This window comes from Arachis ipaensis, chromosome B6, assembly GCF_059453495.1.
Source record: "Arachis ipaensis isolate K30076 ecotype BB chromosome B6, ASM5945349v1, whole genome shotgun sequence".
Taxonomy (NCBI): domain Eukaryota; kingdom Viridiplantae; phylum Streptophyta; class Magnoliopsida; order Fabales; family Fabaceae; genus Arachis; species Arachis ipaensis.
The window spans coordinates 4,315,857-4,333,976 of NC_142441.1; the positions used below are offsets into that span (position 1 = coordinate 4,315,857).

At 34.2% G+C, this 18,120-nt stretch overlaps 1 protein-coding gene and 1 long non-coding RNA gene across 2 annotated transcripts; both read left to right on the forward strand.

The window, feature by feature from the left end:
- The first annotated feature begins 1,419 nt into the window (after window positions 1-1,419).
- Window positions 1,420-9,610, forward strand: LOC107646274 (DExH-box ATP-dependent RNA helicase DExH12-like). The gene is made up of 5 exons (XM_021105391.2): window positions 1,420-1,545; window positions 1,684-3,713; window positions 4,557-4,946; window positions 6,031-8,344; window positions 9,314-9,610. Exons 2-4 carry the CDS (start codon window positions 1,737-1,739, stop codon window positions 8,338-8,340), a joined length of 4,677 nt encoding a protein of 1,558 aa, XP_020961050.1. The 5' UTR covers window positions 1,420-1,545; window positions 1,684-1,736; the 3' UTR covers window positions 8,341-8,344; window positions 9,314-9,610.
- A 2,198-nt stretch (window positions 9,611-11,808) lies between these two features.
- On the forward strand, window positions 11,809-13,025 carry LOC148554449 (uncharacterized). The gene is made up of 3 exons (XR_015886226.1): window positions 11,809-12,028; window positions 12,138-12,310; window positions 12,412-13,025. It is a non-coding gene; the product is annotated as an uncharacterized LOC148554449 (long non-coding RNA).
- Window positions 13,026-18,120: the final 5,095 nt, after the last annotated feature.

The window sequence follows — 18,120 nt, forward strand, 5'->3', positions numbered from 1 at the left end:
ACTCATCTCAAAAGCTTCAGTTGATGGAAAAAGGTAACACTAATGGTTATATCATACTTTTCCTTTTTAAAAAATTAGCTGTTAAGGATAGATTTAGATTTAACAATCTTTGATATAAAATTGAGACATTAAAATTAGCTTGTTCTTATAATTTTAGCAAATTTTAAAAACAAAAAATATACTTTATATAAAACCTAAAAAATAAAATTTTAAATTATATACTATTATTTAAATTATTGTTTTAATATTTTAATTTATAAATTAAATATTTTAAAGACTATTTATATTTTATAATAACAAAATATAATTATAAAGTAACAATGTTATAAAGAAGGTTTCTAATCTCCATCAAGGCCTAATAATTTTAAACAAGCAAATAAAAATGGAGAAAATAAAAAAATACTAATCTATACAACTAAATTAATTGGTAAATTTTTTCAGAAAATACAAATTTTCATGATAAAAAGGAATTTTGTGGTCCTGTGAAATTTGCATGGGTCAAATGCTAGTTTTAAAAATATAACAAAATTAAAGATAATTTAAGAAATTTAATATAAAACTAAAAAAAATAAAATATTTTTTATTCACTAAAATTATGCAAAAAGATAAAGAGTATTTTGAATATAAATTTTTATCTTTATTTTAAATTAAATACTATTAAAAATAAATAAACTTAATAATGTTTATAAATTTATAACTAATATCTGTAAATATTTATCATGATTTTGTTATATATAATTTTTTATTATTTTATTTAATATAAATTTATAAATTTTATATGTTCCAAAAATAAATAAATATTAAAATTTTTATAATTAATGATTGCTAATAGTTTTATTTATATTTGAGAAATAAGGTTTGACTTTGGATATACTAATAACTAATAAGCTACAAAATTAATTATTATTATTATTATTTGTGTTTTTTCTTGAGTAGATATATTTTTTTAATTGGAATAGATTAAATTTATATAATACAAAAATTTGTACTATTGGATTTATGTTTAATAATATAATTTTGTTTTACACATAATAAATAAAATATTTTCTATGTAAGAGCAAATTAGTTTTTGTTATTATTTAATAGAAATATATCAATTTTTAAAATTTTTAGACCAATTTTTTTATAATCAAGCAATATGATATGTGAGACTAATTTATCTAACAAAATAAAATTTTAAAAATTAATTTAGTAATTAAAATTTATTAAAAAATAAAAGATAGTATCGACAAATTCTTAATTCATCTAATCTTTCTTTCTCACACTTTAGAAGATTTTTTTACCTACCACAATAATACAGGTCGTGTCTTGGGTTCCAAGTTTCAACATTCCATGCATCGTGCCATCAAAATAAACCGCCATCTTCTTCGTGCTTAACACTACGGCACCACCCATTCTCTATTCACTTACCTGCCAATACCCTACTCCAAATCTCTAATCTTCCAAAGTCCCCAGTCTCTCTCTCTCAGGAACATCCGAATGGCCGCCATTCTTTCTCCAGCATTGCTCCTATTTCGTCTCTCCAACAAGGCTACCGTTTCCAAGGTCGGACACATTTATTATTACTTTTTCTTCTTTCGATTGCTTCAATCTTATTGTCTTTCTTATGTTGCTGGTTTTGTTTCAATTGGTTGTATCCAATACTTTTCTGATCCATTTTTGCTTTCAATTTTGATTTTGCAGGGTTAGGGTTTTTGTCCTTTTTTTTAACTTGGATTTAAAGAGAGTAGAGAAAAATGTCGCACCTTGGTGGTGGTGCCGAGGCACACGCACGGTTCAAGCAGCACGAGTACGTGCCAACTCGAGCACGGTTCAAGCAGGAGGAAACAGAGAAGATTGAGGAGGAAATGAAGGGGACAGATTCGCAGCCTATTTTGGAGCAGTTGCATGCAACAAGGGCCTCTGCGAAAGAGAGGCAGAAGAACTTGGAGAAGAGTATAAGGGAAGAGGCACGTCGGTTGAGGGATGATACCGGCGGTGATGGGGATAGGGACAGTGAGAGGAGCAGGAGGGGGCTTGCTGATAGAGATGCAGAGTGTGGATGGTTGAAAGGTCAGCGTCAGATGCTTGATCTAGATAACCTTGCTTTTGCACAAGATGGTTTGTTTATGGCAAAAAAGAAGTGTGACCTTCCAGATGGGTCCTATAGGCATCTCAACAAGGGTTATGAAGAAATTCATGTGCCGGCTTTGAAGGCTAAACCACTTAAGGAGAATGAGAAGCTTGTTAAGATATCTTCTATGCCGGACTGGGCACAACCAGCCTTTAAAGGAATGACACAGTTGAATAGGGTTCAGAGCCAGGTTTACGAGACTGCTCTTTTCAAGCCTGACAATCTTCTTCTTTGTGCTCCAACTGGGGCTGGTAAAACTAATGTGGCGGTCCTCACAATTCTCCAGCAGATTGCCCTGCATAGAAATCCAGATGATGGTTCAACTGATCATAGTGCATACAAAATTGTTTATGTTGCACCTATGAAAGCCCTTGTAGCTGAGGTTGTTGGGAATTTATCCAATCGGCTGCAGAGTTATGATGTTAAAGTTAGGGAGCTCAGTGGAGATCAATCGCTAACCCGACAACAGATAGAGGAGACTCAAATTATTGTAACAACACCTGAGAAGTGGGATATTATCACTCGGAAGTCAGGAGATCGTACTTACACACAACTTGTGAAACTAGTTATCATTGATGAGATCCATCTTCTTCATGATAATAGAGGTCCTGTTCTTGAAAGCATTGTTGCTAGAACAGTAAGGCAGATTGAAACCACAGAAGAGCATATTCGGTTGGTGGGTTTGTCTGCTACTCTCCCTAATTACGAAGATGTGGCACTATTTTTACGAGTTCATCTGGAGAAGGGGTTGTTCTATTTTGATAATAGTTATAGGCCTGTTCCTCTTTCTCAACAGTATGTTGGAATCACAGTAAAGGAGCCACTTCAGAGGTTCCAGTTGATGAATGATATTTGCTATGAGAAAGTTATGGCTGTGGCAGGAAAACATCAAGTTCTTATATTTGTACATTCAAGGAAAGAAACTGCTAAAACAGCTAAAGCCATCAGAGATACTGCTCTTGCAAAAGATACTCTTGGTAGATTCCTTAAAGAAGATAGTGCAAGTCGGGAGATTCTTCATACTCATACTGACCTTGTGAAGAGCAATGATCTTAAGGATCTTCTGCCATACGGTTTTGCAATTCATCATGCCGGTGTGACCAGGACAGATCGTCAGCTGGTTGAGGATCTCTTTGCTGATGGGCATGTGCAAGTTTTGGTATCCACCGCAACCCTTGCCTGGGGTGTGAATCTTCCAGCTCACACGGTGATAATTAAGGGAACACAGATTTACAATTCGGAGAAGGGAGCATGGACTGAACTGAGCCCTCTTGATGTGATGCAGATGCTGGGTCGTGCTGGAAGGCCCCAGTACGACTCTTATGGTGAAGGAATAATTGTTACTGGCCATAGTGAGTTGCAGTATTACCTCTCACTTATGAATCAGCAACTTCCTATTGAGAGCCAGTTTGTGTCCAAGTTGGCTGATCAGCTGAATGCAGAAATTGTTCTTGGTACTGTCCAAAATGCTAGAGAAGCCTGTGATTGGCTTGCATATACTTACTTATATGTCCGCATGTTGCGTAATCCTTCACTTTATGGTTTAGAACCTGATGTGCTGACAAGAGATATAAATTTGGAGGAAAGAAGAGCTGATTTGGTAAGTATCACTGCAATATAAGTTTTAATTGTATCATAATGCATTATTACATGAACCAAAAAGATGTTTTAACTTGACACTTTCTTTTTCTGTTTATTCATTAAAACCTTTTCCCCCTTCCCTTTTCATTTGTTTGTGTGGGCGTTCGCGTGCAACATATATATGGATCGGCTTTGTAGTCGTGTTTATGCTTGTCAGTGTCATGGTTTCTGTAGAATTATTTAATGGGTACTAGATCTTCATCGGCCAAGAAAAACTTGATGTTGCACTGCATTATATGCTTTCATGGTGTCGTTATGCATCATTTAGCTGACCCAAACTGATTTCTTTGCCTTTCTTTGGTTTGTTTTATTTAGTTATTTTTATTTTTTAACCCAACACTGGTTTATTTGTCATGGGTTTTCTTTTTCTTTCCATTAATTGTTAATCTGTTTTTTGTTTGTGAATGTATGTAATGTCTCTCTAGTCATGTTTATGCTTGTCAAGTCATGGTTTGTGTAGAATTGTTTAAAGTGGTTACTAGTTCATTATAGGCTGAGAAACATAAGGTTTGTTTAGTTTCAGAAAATGCTTTGTATTTTTATTTCGTGCGTCCAGAATTAATTACAAAGACGCCACATGGTTTCCATTCTATTTTTCACTTGAGGAAAAACTTGTTGTTTTCACCACCAAAAATTGCCTGGTTTCCTTTACCTGGAATTGGGATTTTCTCTTTCGATAATATGGTGGACGAATTTGAGTGATGTTAATGCAGTTGTTTTGGATGTGTATTCTTGTATTGCCCATTCCTGTCTTTTACTGGTTAAATGGCTAATCTTAATCTCTCTGATTGAAATCTTGCAGATTCATACAGCTGCAACCATCTTGGATAGAAATAATTTGGTGAAGTATGACAGGAAGAGTGGGTATTTTCAGGTCACTGACTTGGGTCGCATTGCTAGTTACTACTACATAACACATGGAACCATCTCCACATATAACGAGCATTTGAAGCCTACGATGGGAGACATAGAGCTATGCCGATTGTTCTCACTGAGTGAAGAATTCAAGTATGTGACGGTAAGGCAGGATGAGAAGGTGGAGCTAGCAAAGCTTTTAGACCGTGTTCCCATTCCCATCAAGGAGAGTTTGGACGAGCCAAGTGTGAAAATCAATGTTTTGCTTCAAACATACATTTCACAGTTAAAGCTTGAAGGGCTTTCACTAACATCTGATATGGTTTTCATAACTCAGGTTAGACTGTGTTCTATTCTATTGAGATATTAATGGTCAATTTGGTTAAAGAAATAAGAAAACATGTTTTCATTTTCTGAAACAGATTTTATTTTCATATTTTCAAGTTCTAGGAAACATGTTTGGTTTGACTATATTTTCTGTCTTTAAAAGCTTGAAAACATTGAAAATCCGTTTGATTTGCCAATTTTCAAGTTGTTAAAACTTTTAGAATAAGTAAATATCAATTTAAAAATAATTTAAACGTGAAATATCTTTAAGTAAATAAAAAAGGAACTTAATTTTATTATGCATCATATTACATGTCATTGTTTTAAAAAATTATGAACTAAAAAATATTTTACATGAACTTCAAAATAAATTGAAATTGTGATATTAGAATATGTTTAATCCTATAATGTACATGCCTGTATTTTATAACTTGGTACAGTTATGTTGATCTTTTTTTTTCCCCTTAAAATGCAAACTCAGGATACAAACTGATTTTTCTTTTCATATCCATTATCAATTCCTTAACACGAAATTAACCTCATTATGAATGCAACTACAATTAATTGAAAGGGAGGAAATGATAAAAATACCAAAAAGGCTTAAAATCACAATTTCATGAAATTACTGTTAATGTATATGAAGATTAAAAGGAAGAAGGAAACTGTTGCAAAAATGCTTGACAGTGGTCGCTTGGGGCATGTTTGGGGCCGGCAACGGAGCAGAAGGCAGTGCCAGCAAGGCTTGGAAGCAGTTTTACAAAGTGGGCAACATTCCCAGCTGTGAGGGTGAAGTGATAAAGGGGTTTTGGGTGGGGGGACTATTTAAAAGGAAGGTTGAAAAGAAAAAGAAAGAAGTTCAGCTTAATTATGGGACATGCCACCATGTTTTCATATCTCAGTTTTTGTCAAAATTTTCATAGAGAACACTTCAAAAAATGCAGATTCCATGTTTTCCAAAATTTAATTTTGAAAATTTTCTAAAATTCTTATAAATAAAAACAGAAAAACACAGCAAAAAGACACCAAATTTTCCAGTCTTGCTGACTCTTGTAATTTGTTAGTATTGTACTGATTTTTATTATTTGTTCTTTCAGAGTGCTGGACGCCTTTTGCGGGCTCTTTTTGAGATTGTACTGAAACGTGGATGGGCACAGTTGGCTGAAAAGGCTCTGAACTTGTGCAAGATGGTGACGAAGAGGATGTGGAGTGTCCAAACACCTCTTCGTCAGTTCAATGGTATCCCTGGTGATGTATTAACGAAGTTGGAGAAGAAAGATTTGGCGTGGGAGAGGTATTATGACCTATCATCACAAGAGATAGGTGAACTCATTCGTGCTCCGAAGATGGGAAGGATGCTTCACAAATATATCCATCAATTTCCAAAACTGAACCTTGCAGCTCATGTGCAGCCTATTACTCGGACAGTTCTGAGGGTTGAACTCACAATAACTCCAGATTTTGCATGGGATGACAGAATTCATGGTTATGTTGAGCCCTTTTGGGTGATTGTTGAGGACAATGATGGTGAATATATCCTTCATCATGAGAATTTTATGCTGAAAAAGCAGTTTATTGATGAGGATCATACGCTGAATTTCACAGTTTCAATCTACGAACCTCTTCCTCCTCAATACGTCATCCATGTTGTTTCAGATAGATGGATTGGGTCACAGACTGTTCTACCTGTTTCCTTCAGGCACCTTATCTTACCTGAAAAGTACCCTCCCCCAACTGAACTCTTGGACCTGCAACCACTGCCTGTGACTGCATTGAGAAATCGAAAGTATGAAGCACTTTATCAGGATTTCAAGCATTTCAATCCTGTTCAGACCCAAGTATTCACAGTTCTGTATAATTCTGATGACAATGTATTAGTTGCTGCACCAACAGGAAGTGGTAAGACCATCTGTGCAGAATTCGCTATTTTGAGGAATCATCAGAAAGGGCCTGATAGTGTCATGCGTGTTGTTTATATTGCACCTATTGAAGCTCTTGCCAAGGAACGGTATCATGATTGGGAGAAGAAATTTGGTAAAGATGGTCTTGAATTGAAGGTGGTTCAATTGACTGGAGAAACATCAACTGACTTGAAGCTACTTGAGAAAGGTCAGATTATCATTAGCACCCCAGAGAAGTGGGATGCTTTATCCCGCCGCTGGAAACAGAGGAAACATGTGCAGCAGGTTAGTCTTTTCATCATTGATGAACTCCACTTAATTGGAGGTCAAGGTGGTCCTGTTTTGGAAGTCATTGTTTCGAGGATGAGATATATTGCTAGTCAGGTTGAAAACAAGATTCGTATTGTGGCTTTGTCTACCTCTCTTGCAAATGCCAAGGATCTAGGAGAATGGATTGGAGCTACTTCCCATGGTCTTTTCAACTTCCCCCCCGGCGTTCGTCCTGTACCTTTGGAAATACACATTCAAGGTGTAGACATTGCCAATTTTGAGGCAAGGATGCAAGCAATGACGAAACCAACTTACGCTGCAATTGTTCAGCATGCCAAGAATGCTAAACCTGCTCTTGTATTTGTGCCTACAAGGAAGCATGTGCACCTGACAGCTGTGGATCTGATTACATACTCCGGGGCAGACAGCGCAGAGAAGCCATTCTTATTGTGGTCCCCAGAAGAGCTTAAACCTTTTCTTGACAAGATTAGTGATAAAATGTTGAAAGCCACTTTACAAGAAGGAGTGGGATACTTGCATGAGGGCTTAAACAATCTGGATTATGATATCATGACCCAACTGTTTGAAGCTGGCTGGATTCAGGTGTGTGTTTTGAGTAGTTCTATGTGTTGGGGAGTGACATTGTCAGCTCACTTGGTAGTTGTGATGGGCACACAGTATTACGATGGGCGTGAAAATGCACAGTCAGATTACCCTGTTACTGATCTTCTGCAGATGATGGGTCATGCCAGCCGGCCTTTGGTAGATAATTCTGGGAAATGTGTCATCTTCTGCCATGCACCCCGTAAGGAATACTACAAGAAATTTTTATATGAAGCTTTCCCTGTTGAGAGCCACCTTCATCACTTCTTGCATGATAACTTGAATGCTGAAATTGTTGCTGGGGTTATTGAGAATAAGCAAGATGCTGTAGATTATCTTACATGGACATTCATGTACAGGCGGCTCACACAAAATCCCAACTATTACAATCTACAAGGAGTTAGTCACAGACATCTTTCTGATCACCTTTCAGAGCTTGTGGAAAATACATTGAGTGATTTGGAAGCAAGCAAGTGTATTCTGATCGAGGATGACATGGATCTTTCTCCACTCAAGTGTATTCCTATACCCTTTACTTCATGTGTGATTCATTCATGGGATGTGATCAGGAGTATGCTTTTGCCATTGATGTCAAAGAAGCAGGGGCTGCTGATTGATAGCAGCAGAGAATGAAGAGGTAGATTTCTTTTCCTTTTGCCGTACGTTAAACTTCTAACTGAATGTTTATTGTGATCATCTTATTTTATAGAACACTTGTCAACAATATCTTGCAAGATGTCAGGAGTTGATGTCTGTGCTGTTTTGTTTTGTTGATAGGTTCTGATTAATTAGGTTTGTGGATGTCACTTGGATTATTTAAATTAAATTTTGGTGGTAGTCATGATGTGTCACATAGTGTTGAAATTCTACGATAATCTAATGCCATGCGTGTGATTTACAAGTAGTAGTATTAACTGCTTTTCTCTCTCTGTTTCGCAATTAAACTGTCTATTTGAGAATGTACAAAATATTACTACAACCGTGTCAAAATACTGTCGATTTGGAGCGGTAATTTAGAAGATCAATGTTTCCAGACAATGAAAGGGAGTATTTGGTTGGGGCAATGCTAGGTAACCAATGACTTTTTTGAACAACATGAACAACCCCAATCAAATAAAAACACACTACACCTCTAAATTACCCACCTAAATCTTAATATTAGAATAACCATCCACACACCTAGTAAAATGTTTAATATTTTCATTGTTTAATACTTTTCCATTTGGTTATTGGGTCATGGCATATTTAATAGAAGTAGTGTCATCAATGTTTCCAGACAATGAAAGGGAGTATTTGGTTATTGGGTCATGACATATTTAATAGAAGTAGTGTCATCATCCCCCTTACGAAAATGTCATCGTCATACTCTCGTATTGAACCCTTTTATTTGAATATTCTTTTGCGTGCTTGCTCTGAACCTTGTGAAATCTGTATATCCTTATCAGTTTTGTGAAGCTGCAAATTTGAATGACAATGCTTCCCTGCTTTGGTAGTAATAGACTAATAGTGACAGTATTTTTATCTTTATTAATCTTTACTTGTTGGTTTGGTGGGAATTTGTAGTAATAGTGACAAGCTCACTTTTTTTTTTTTGTTTTGGATTAAGGAACACGCATAAAACAGTGGTAGACAAAGGAGTAACTATCATTCTCAGGACTCAGGAGTAGGAAGTGAAGTAGATGTAGTGTTGCTTATTGGAACACAATTTTGCAGGCCATAACAAGTTGCAACAGTAGGAAATGAAGTTTGGATAGGATGCTAAATTTGGACGCTTGAGCCCTTTATTGATTATTTAGTATTATTTTTGAACTTTGGGATGAAAGGTGTCAATTATGGGCTATTGCATCCAAAGAATGATAGACCTGAATTTCCATTTTTGACCATTTTTACCCCATCTTTATAATGCAGGTGAACTCTTATATTTTTGTACGTGCATGTCGTTTGGGAGAACTGCTAGTGTCAGTTAATCTTCCAAGTTTTAACTACAGTAGTAGTTTGTACAGATGTGTTGCCATTTGAATATCAATGATTGTCCTTACTCCACGAAATTTTAACTCGAGAGTTCACTTTTATTTTACTTGTTTTTATGGCCAATTTTTTATTTTATTTTATTTTTTTTGTCTACATAATATATAGATTGATTCCAGGTATGGTCTATCAATGATAATGTTTGCAGACCAGCTTATCCAACATTGGGTTTAAAGAAAATTAGGATATATGTAGTTTGATTTATTTATTCTTTTGTTGTCATTATTTTCTGTTTTTATTATTGTGAAAAAAAAAAGTGAATAAAAAACAATTTTATTGATTGGGTTTTAATGACGTTTTTCATTTTTAATATTGGATAAGTGTGTGCTGTATTATGGAGATCAAAGGTGTATTATGAAATTGTGGATGATAATTAGAAGATTTTTTTTTAACTCAAAAAATTTGATCCTCAGATTTTTAATTTTCACATTAACAGAAAATATTTAATCTAATTATATCAATGGGTAATGCACTATTTATCTCTCTCTAAAAGAAAAAATTCGATTAATTCTCTCTCGTGTATTATTTATAATTTAAAATGTGCAATTTTGTATCTAAGAATTCTTTTATGGTGATATTAATATTTCTCTTAAATTTATTTTTTCATGTATTTTAAGAAGGTAATTTTTGAAGAAAAAGCTAAAAACAAAATTTGTATGTAGTTTGATGAGTGATGATTTAAGTTTTATATTACACACAGATGTAGGTATTCAATCTCATCTAACTTGATTAGGTAGAGTTGCCAATCCAATTTGTATGTGTGAGAGTTGAGTTTCAATCCTATTTAACCAAGTTGCACTCTAGGCCTATATATGTATATGTTATGTTATATAAAAATATGTCACAAATGAAAAATGATCCAAGGATTTTTCAGTGTAAAAAGTTTTTTACTACTAATCCAAGATTCTAAATTAATACTTTGACGCTTTTGTTTATATAAAAACTAATTCTATTCAGTAATATATAAATACGTCCCTGATCTCTTCATTTAGATCACAGTCTATAGCGGCCAGCTCCCAAGAACTCTATAGGCTATAACCACTAATGCTCAACCGTTTGAAGAGCCATTTCAAATCATAAGAGTTCCAATCTTGAGAATAGACAGTTGATATTATGTTTGTATTATAATTATGCTATTCACTTATTTGTGGGATGATAGTGTTGTTTGTGTTAAATTTTTAATTTGTATATTCATCAGGTTATATAATGATATTACATCTATTTATTAATCTTCGAATATAGTTAGATATTTGTGGGTAGAAGATAGGTAAGAATTGACACGTTTTAAACTCAAATAAATTTAGAGTTAGGGTTTAAATTCTAACCATATTCTATCCATTACCAGCCTTATACAATAGAAGAATATGTTGTAAATTGTATGAGTAAAAATTTAGAGCAGGTTAATTGTACTTCCTACTAAAATTGTATGATAGTTAAAATATAGATAATGCTTTTAATTTATAAAACCTGTTAACATAACTTTTAAATACGTATGTTCTTATAAAAAGAACATCTAAGAAATAGAATAATTCTATGAAAGCAACACTATAACAATAAATTTTAATTAATATTATAGCAAATTGTCAAATAAATTTAATATAAAATCTACTAAAAATAAATTTTTGATGAGTTTAGATTTTAGATATTTTTTAATTTAATTTAGAATATTTTTGTTGTTTAGAATTTTAATTTTTTTCTTTTATATTAAATATTGACTTTAATATTAATTATGCAATATTAACTTTAAAGACTTTTTTATAAAGAAAAATAAAATTAGGTAAATTTTCTAAAACCAATACTCTATATTTGATCACTATATACAAGAAATGCAGAGGAGTTGGCTAACAAACTTGAATTTTTAATATATTTATTTTATAAAAATTTAATGCCAAACCCTAACATATATTATATATTATTATCTATGCTATAATTAATTGACTATGTAAAATAATTTTATAATTAATAATAATTAATATAAAAAGTTGAGCTGTTTTTATTGTCAATGTTGTTTTGTCCAACACCTTGATCTGTTGATCAACCATAATCATACCCAAAAAAGTAATTGCAATGAACAGAGTCTTCACCAACTCTCCCAATCTCCCGTGTCCAAAGTCCAAGCATATCACTGATTCTAAACTCCAAAAACTTGCCAACTTGTGAAATACACACTCTTTCTCCGAAAACACTGCGCCACGTCTCTGATTCCTCCGTTTTAATGGGTTGGGAATTGCTCTTCTGGCTTCTTATTTGTTTCCTTCTCAACATTGCCTTTTTTGCCTCTTTTTTTTACCAGGTGGGGTTCTTCTTTATTTCTATTTTCTTTCCTAAAGTTTGTTCCTTTCGTCATTCTTTTCTACTTTCTTAGCTTCCATGAATCTGAATAATTGTTCTTTTTATGGTAGGGTATCCAAGGTTTTGATATTATCTAACTTGGAAGATGTCATATGAACCCTTTTGATGCATCGTCTTGAGTCAATTACTTCATGGTTCCCGAGTTTATTGGGAAGGGATTACTCTGTGCTCTTTGCATCATGTTCTTGCTCACACTTCCTCTTGCTTGCTATCATGCCAATCTGTGAGTACATACATGTCTTTACAACCCCAAAATGATTAGTGTGCTGCTTTAGTTATATTAACTGCCTTATATGTTGTTGATTATTTTGTTTCCTAATGTAGATTTTGCCTTACAATGTGCTAATGAGGCATAAGATCTGACATTTGAACCCAGTTTGGGGTAGAGAGTGGGTTAGGCTTGTAGTGACCAAAGGGCAAGTGTGTTTTGGAGCACATTTAGGATAGCTAGAAATTGATTTCTGTGTGGGTTTGGCTTGTAGTGACCAAAGGGCAAGTTCGGGTTAGTGATTTTACTTTTATTATTAAAATTTTGCTAAACATACTAAAATAGAAAATAGATTTTTTTTTTCATTAAAAAAAAAAAATGTTTTTCCACCAAAACAAGCACGAACCAACAGAAGCGCTCTTCCTCCCATAGGGAATATGGACTCGCGTACCACTCTAGTTCTGAGAAAAGGAAGAAGAATGCTACCGCCAACAACACCAACCAGAAAACCTTTGGTATCGCTTGGGGCTCAAAGTAGCAAGATGTCAGAGAACACTCTATTATTTGTGACATTAACTAACATCATATTATCACTTGTGATTTCTAGCTGTTGTAGTTCACTTGAACAAGAGAATCTACTTCTTACATTCAGCTTAAGTACTTTGATATTATAGTTGAATTGTGGCATATGTCAAAATATCAATATTACCTCATCTCTTCTTGAGTTTTACATTTTGATGTTGATGATCATTTAAATCAACTTCCAGTTGATGCACTTCCTGGTATAGGGTATGTTTTAGAGAAGAAATTCGTAAACAAAAATTGAAACTTAATTTGAACAGAGAAATTAATGCTTATTGAAATTTATTAGACAAAAAAAATGTGACACTTAGTTTATTGTTTTTTTTTTAATTATTTTTTTGTGAGATATTTGTAAAAGTTATTTGGATCCTGTCTTTTTTTTTTCTTTTCTTGAATATCTTAGTGAATAAATGCATTAATTATCTTTCTATGATCAACCAATGAAATGCAATTATAATGATTTGTATTTAAACTCAATTCTTTTAAACCCTTTTTCTATTTGAGGTCTCATTCATTTTGTATCAAATATTAAATATTAGTATTTTATATATATAAAATGGATTGGTTATAGTAGTTTGTGAAATAACATGAATTTAGTGTGGGACATTAAGTTTCATGATTTTTTGTTATAAAATGGGGCATTTATAATTTTCAACCTCTTATGAATATTATACAAAAAAATCACTCAATGCATTCTATATTTTAAAAAAATTAAATAGCGTTAGTAAGAAATTGTCTTAAATTTTTTGAAAAGATTTTTATTGCTATTTTGCGATTTTAATTAATATACTTTTATATATAAACATTGATATTTATCAAATTTGTAAATTTTTTATATGAAAGTTGTGAAGCATTTTAGGTAATTGCTTTGTAAGAAAGGATAATTTAAATTTAAATAATAATATTTGTTAAAATATATACTCTTTCCTTTAAAAGTTATCAATTAAGTATGTATTATCTATCTTAAATTAGAAGTCACTAAAAAAAATTATTAAATAATCAGATTGAATATTAATATAACAAAAAAAATTAACTAAGTAGTATATTTATATACTAAGTAAATTAATTTTTCTCACAAATATGTAATAATCTTTTTGTGGTTAATTTATTTTATATGAAAATTATTATTGTATTATTCTCAGTTATGGAGAAGTGGTGTGTTTTAATTTAATATGAAGATAGTTACAAATTGGAAAGTCCGATTTGTTGATCTAAAAATAAAAAAAAATTAAAATTCACAAATTGGAGGATAAGTTTTCTAAAGGAACGGCTTAAATAAACTAAATAAATAAAAATAAAACAAACAAAACAAAGGAACGGCTTAAATAGAGGGACAGTCCTGTTTAAGACTACTCTTAAACTCTTCCCAAGGTGAAGGAAGCTCCACATGAGAAAGTTGTAACTTCATCGCCATTTTTGCCATAGTATATGCCACCGTGTTTGCATCTCTCATAATCAAACGAAAGTCAACACGCCAATTCTAATGCATGATATCTCTTATTTTGAGCACCAACGGATCAATAAACCCAAAACCATCTTGAGTAACAAGATTAAATGCTTCCACACAATCCGTCTCACAAATAATATCTCGTTGACCCACATCCCAAGCTAAGAGATATCCTCTCCAAATAGCAAACAATTCCCCTTGAAGAATACTATTACTCTCAATCATTCCCAAATACCCCCTTTGCCAACTCCCATTACAATCTCTAATAACACAAGCAAAACCAATACTATCACCCGAACTAAAATAACTAACATTATAATTAATCTTAAAAGTACCAATGGATGGGGATTCCAAAAACCATTTAGAGTAGAGGAAAAGGACATACGTTGTAATTCAAAAATATTCCTAAGCTCCTTTTCTGAAGTTAATGTCAGACAAATCACTTTTTCCGGAAGCCAAGTTTCATGAGGATTAAATATGTCATTATTCCTTGCTCGCCATATCCACCAAAATCCCAAAAAGAACTTGAACGGATGCTCTCTGCTATGATACAAGAACCAGTTCTTCAAATCCAAAGGATGACAACAAATATCCAACCTATGCCAGACAAGCTGAGCTTTTGGACAATCCCGAATACAATGTAAAACCGATTCCTGGCTAGAAAGACATCTTGGACACCTATCCGATGATGACATCCCTCTTCTAAAGCGAAAACTTGCAGTAGGAAGAGCCTCATTAAGACACAACAAAGCCAAAAACTTGTGCTTTTCCGGAATAAGTTGACGCCAAAGTCAAAGCCAAAGCCAATTCTCCCGCTCCTCCCAACCAAACAGCTGCATACACAACCACAAGTAACCATTGTGTGAGTCATAGACTTTGGCAATAGACCCACACTAATACCAACCCACTTCCGCACCTACTTGCACATCTGGATTGTAAGAGAGAATATTACCTTTCAAATTTTGAGATAAGGAAGAATAAAGAGTATCCAAATGCCACCTACCAACCGACCAAATATCCTGTATCCGGAGATTTGAATCAGAAATGTGAACATAATCCATCTCATTAGATAATCGTCCTTCTCTCCTCCAGCTAGAAAACCAAAAATTCTGGTTCAAATCTTCAATACACCAAGTAAACCCATCCTTCAACACTTCCCAAACCTTGCAAAGACTCCTCCAAATGGGAGAGTCCTTGTTCTTAGGATAACTAAAACAGTCATATAGAGATGATCGGTATTTGGCATCCAACAATTGGACCCATAACTTGTTTGGCTGCTGGAAAAAGTCCAAACTAGTTTTCCAAGAAAAGCAATATTTACACAATAAGGATCTCTAATCCCTAAACCTCCATATTTTTTTGGAGTAACCAGTACCTTCCAACTAACAAGATTCAATCCTCTTCCATCAACTTGTCCTTTCCAAAGAAAATTCCTCATCATAGATTCCAATTTACTAATGATTCCTTTGGGAAAAATAGAGACCTGCACCTGGTACGTGGGAATAGCGGCTGCAACAGAATTAACCAAGCAGAGTCTACCAGCCCGATTGAGTAAACTCCCTTTCCAGCTTGCTAGTCTAATCCGAATCTTATCCAAGACACCATTGAAAGATGAACGGGTCACCCTAGAATGGCTAAGGGTAACTCCAAGATACTTGCCCAAGTCCTGGACAAATATATAGAGGATACCCCAGTGAAAACTTCTTTCCTTGTTACAGAGACATTCTTGGAGCAAAGCGCTTTAGACTTCTCCACATTAATCTTCATCCTAGATGCTTTGCAAAAAGTCTCTAAAACTAACATCACATTTTGCACTTGTCTCTTTGTAGCTTTACAAAATAGAAGTAAGTCATCCGCAAACATTAAGTGGGATATTCTTGGTCCCCCTCTAGAAATAGCAACTGGCTCCTACAAGCCCAAATCAATCTGATGACTAATAAAGCATGCCAATCGCACCATACACAACACAAAAAGATAGAGTGACATAGGGTCTCCTTGTCTAAGACCTCGGCTAGGAGTAAAGCCATTCAGATGATTCCCATTTCAAAGAATAGATAAGGAGGAAGCAGTGACACAATTCATAATCAAATTAATTGTAGGAGTAGAAAAACCAAAGCTTTTAAGTGTATGAGCTAAAAACCTCCAGTCAACTCTGTCATAAGCTTTCTCCAGATCAATCTTAAAGGCCAGTGTGACTTTCTTTGATTTAGTCTTCTTCATAAAGTGGAGGACTTCTTGAGCAATAATGATGTTGTCAGGAGTTTCTCGTTCCGGAATAAATCCTCCTTGAAGTGGGCCAACGATCTCCGCAAGATGAGGACGAAGCCTATTAACAAGGACCTTCATGACGATCTTGTAAACTACATTGCAGAGACTAATCGGTCTAAAATCTTTCATAATTACCGGTGACTCAACCTTTGGAATAAGAACCAGTAAAGTCTCCATCATTCTCGGATCAAGAGTAACACCAGAGAATGCTTGCTTAACCATCTTCCAAACATCAAGACCAATGATCTCCCAATATTCTTTGAAGAAAAAAGCTTGAAACCCATCAGGACCCGGAGCTTTAAAAGAATTCATGTGAAAAACAACTATTCTGACTTCCTCCATAGTAACTGGTGTCGTAAGATTATTGCAAGCTTCTTCATTCAGAGAAGGAAGAGGCACATCACCAAGGCAACCCAAATCAACATCATCCAAACGACAGAATAAGCTTTTATAGAAAAACTCTACTTCTTGACTCAGAACCTCTGGATCAGTTTTCCACACTCCATCCTTGAGAAAAAGGCCATGAATCTTATTATGCTTCCTTCGCACAAGAGTTTGAATATGAAAGAATCTTGTATTCCTATCCCCGAACCTTACCCACTGCTCTCTGGACTTTTGGAACCATAGGAGCTCTTCTTGCACAAAGTATTATTATAATCATCAAGCAACTGTTGCTCTTTCTGACACAAATAAATACTATCCACCACTTCCAAATGCTTTTGTAAATAATTAATATGCTGCTCTAATTCACATTTCTTAACAAAAATGTTACCAAATACCTTCGAGTTAAACTCTAGTGAATTCTTTTGTACTTCCGAAAGCTTGCCATGAATCCTCTATGACCAGACCACCATGACTGATTCACAATATCCCTATATCCAGGATGAGTAGCCCAAGCAGCAACAAATCGGAAAGGTCGATTCCCTTTAGGCTGAGGACGACCTTTACAACGCAACAGAATAGGACAATGATCAGACTGAAGCCTATTTAAAACTTTTGCATAAGCCTCTGGAAAGATAGATAACCAACTACTATTTATACAGACTCGGTCAAGCTTTTTTGCCACGTCAACATAATTTTTCACCTTCTTGTACCAAGAAAACTGCCTCCCAATAGTCTTCAGATCAAACAAACCACTATCCTCTAATGAAGTAGCAAACATGTCTGCTCTTTGATGAGAAAATTGACAGTCCTTAGATTCATGAGAAAATTTGACTTCATTAAAATGACCAAGAACAATCCAAGATCCTTGAAAAATTATGGATTGTGCAACAAGATAATCCCAAAGGAGAACCCTTTTATTAAATTGAGGACTGCCATAAATACCACTACACCTCCAAATTAAATTATCAAATTGAACCTCAACAGTAACACCCTGATCAAAAGCATCAATGAACTTACAACATACACCCTTCATAGAGGATAGAAACCAAATACCTCCCTTATGCCCCTCTACTTCTACTATACCAACAGAGTGATATCCCAACCTTTTTCAAAACAATTTTAAATGCTGAAAAGTGGAGTGAGT

Bases quoted from the DNA above. Each gene is read 5' to 3' on its own strand.
- LOC107646274 (XM_021105391.2), top strand. From the start codon at position 1,737: ATGTCGCACCTTGGTGGTGGTGCCGAGGCACACGCACGGTTCAAGCAG. The intron at 3,714-4,556 runs GTAAGTATCACT...GAAATCTTGCAG, and splicing joins AGGAAAGAAGAGCTGATTTG to ATTCATACAGCTGCAACCAT. The intron at 4,947-6,030 runs GTTAGACTGTGT...TTGTTCTTTCAG, and splicing joins ATATGGTTTTCATAACTCAG to AGTGCTGGACGCCTTTTGCG.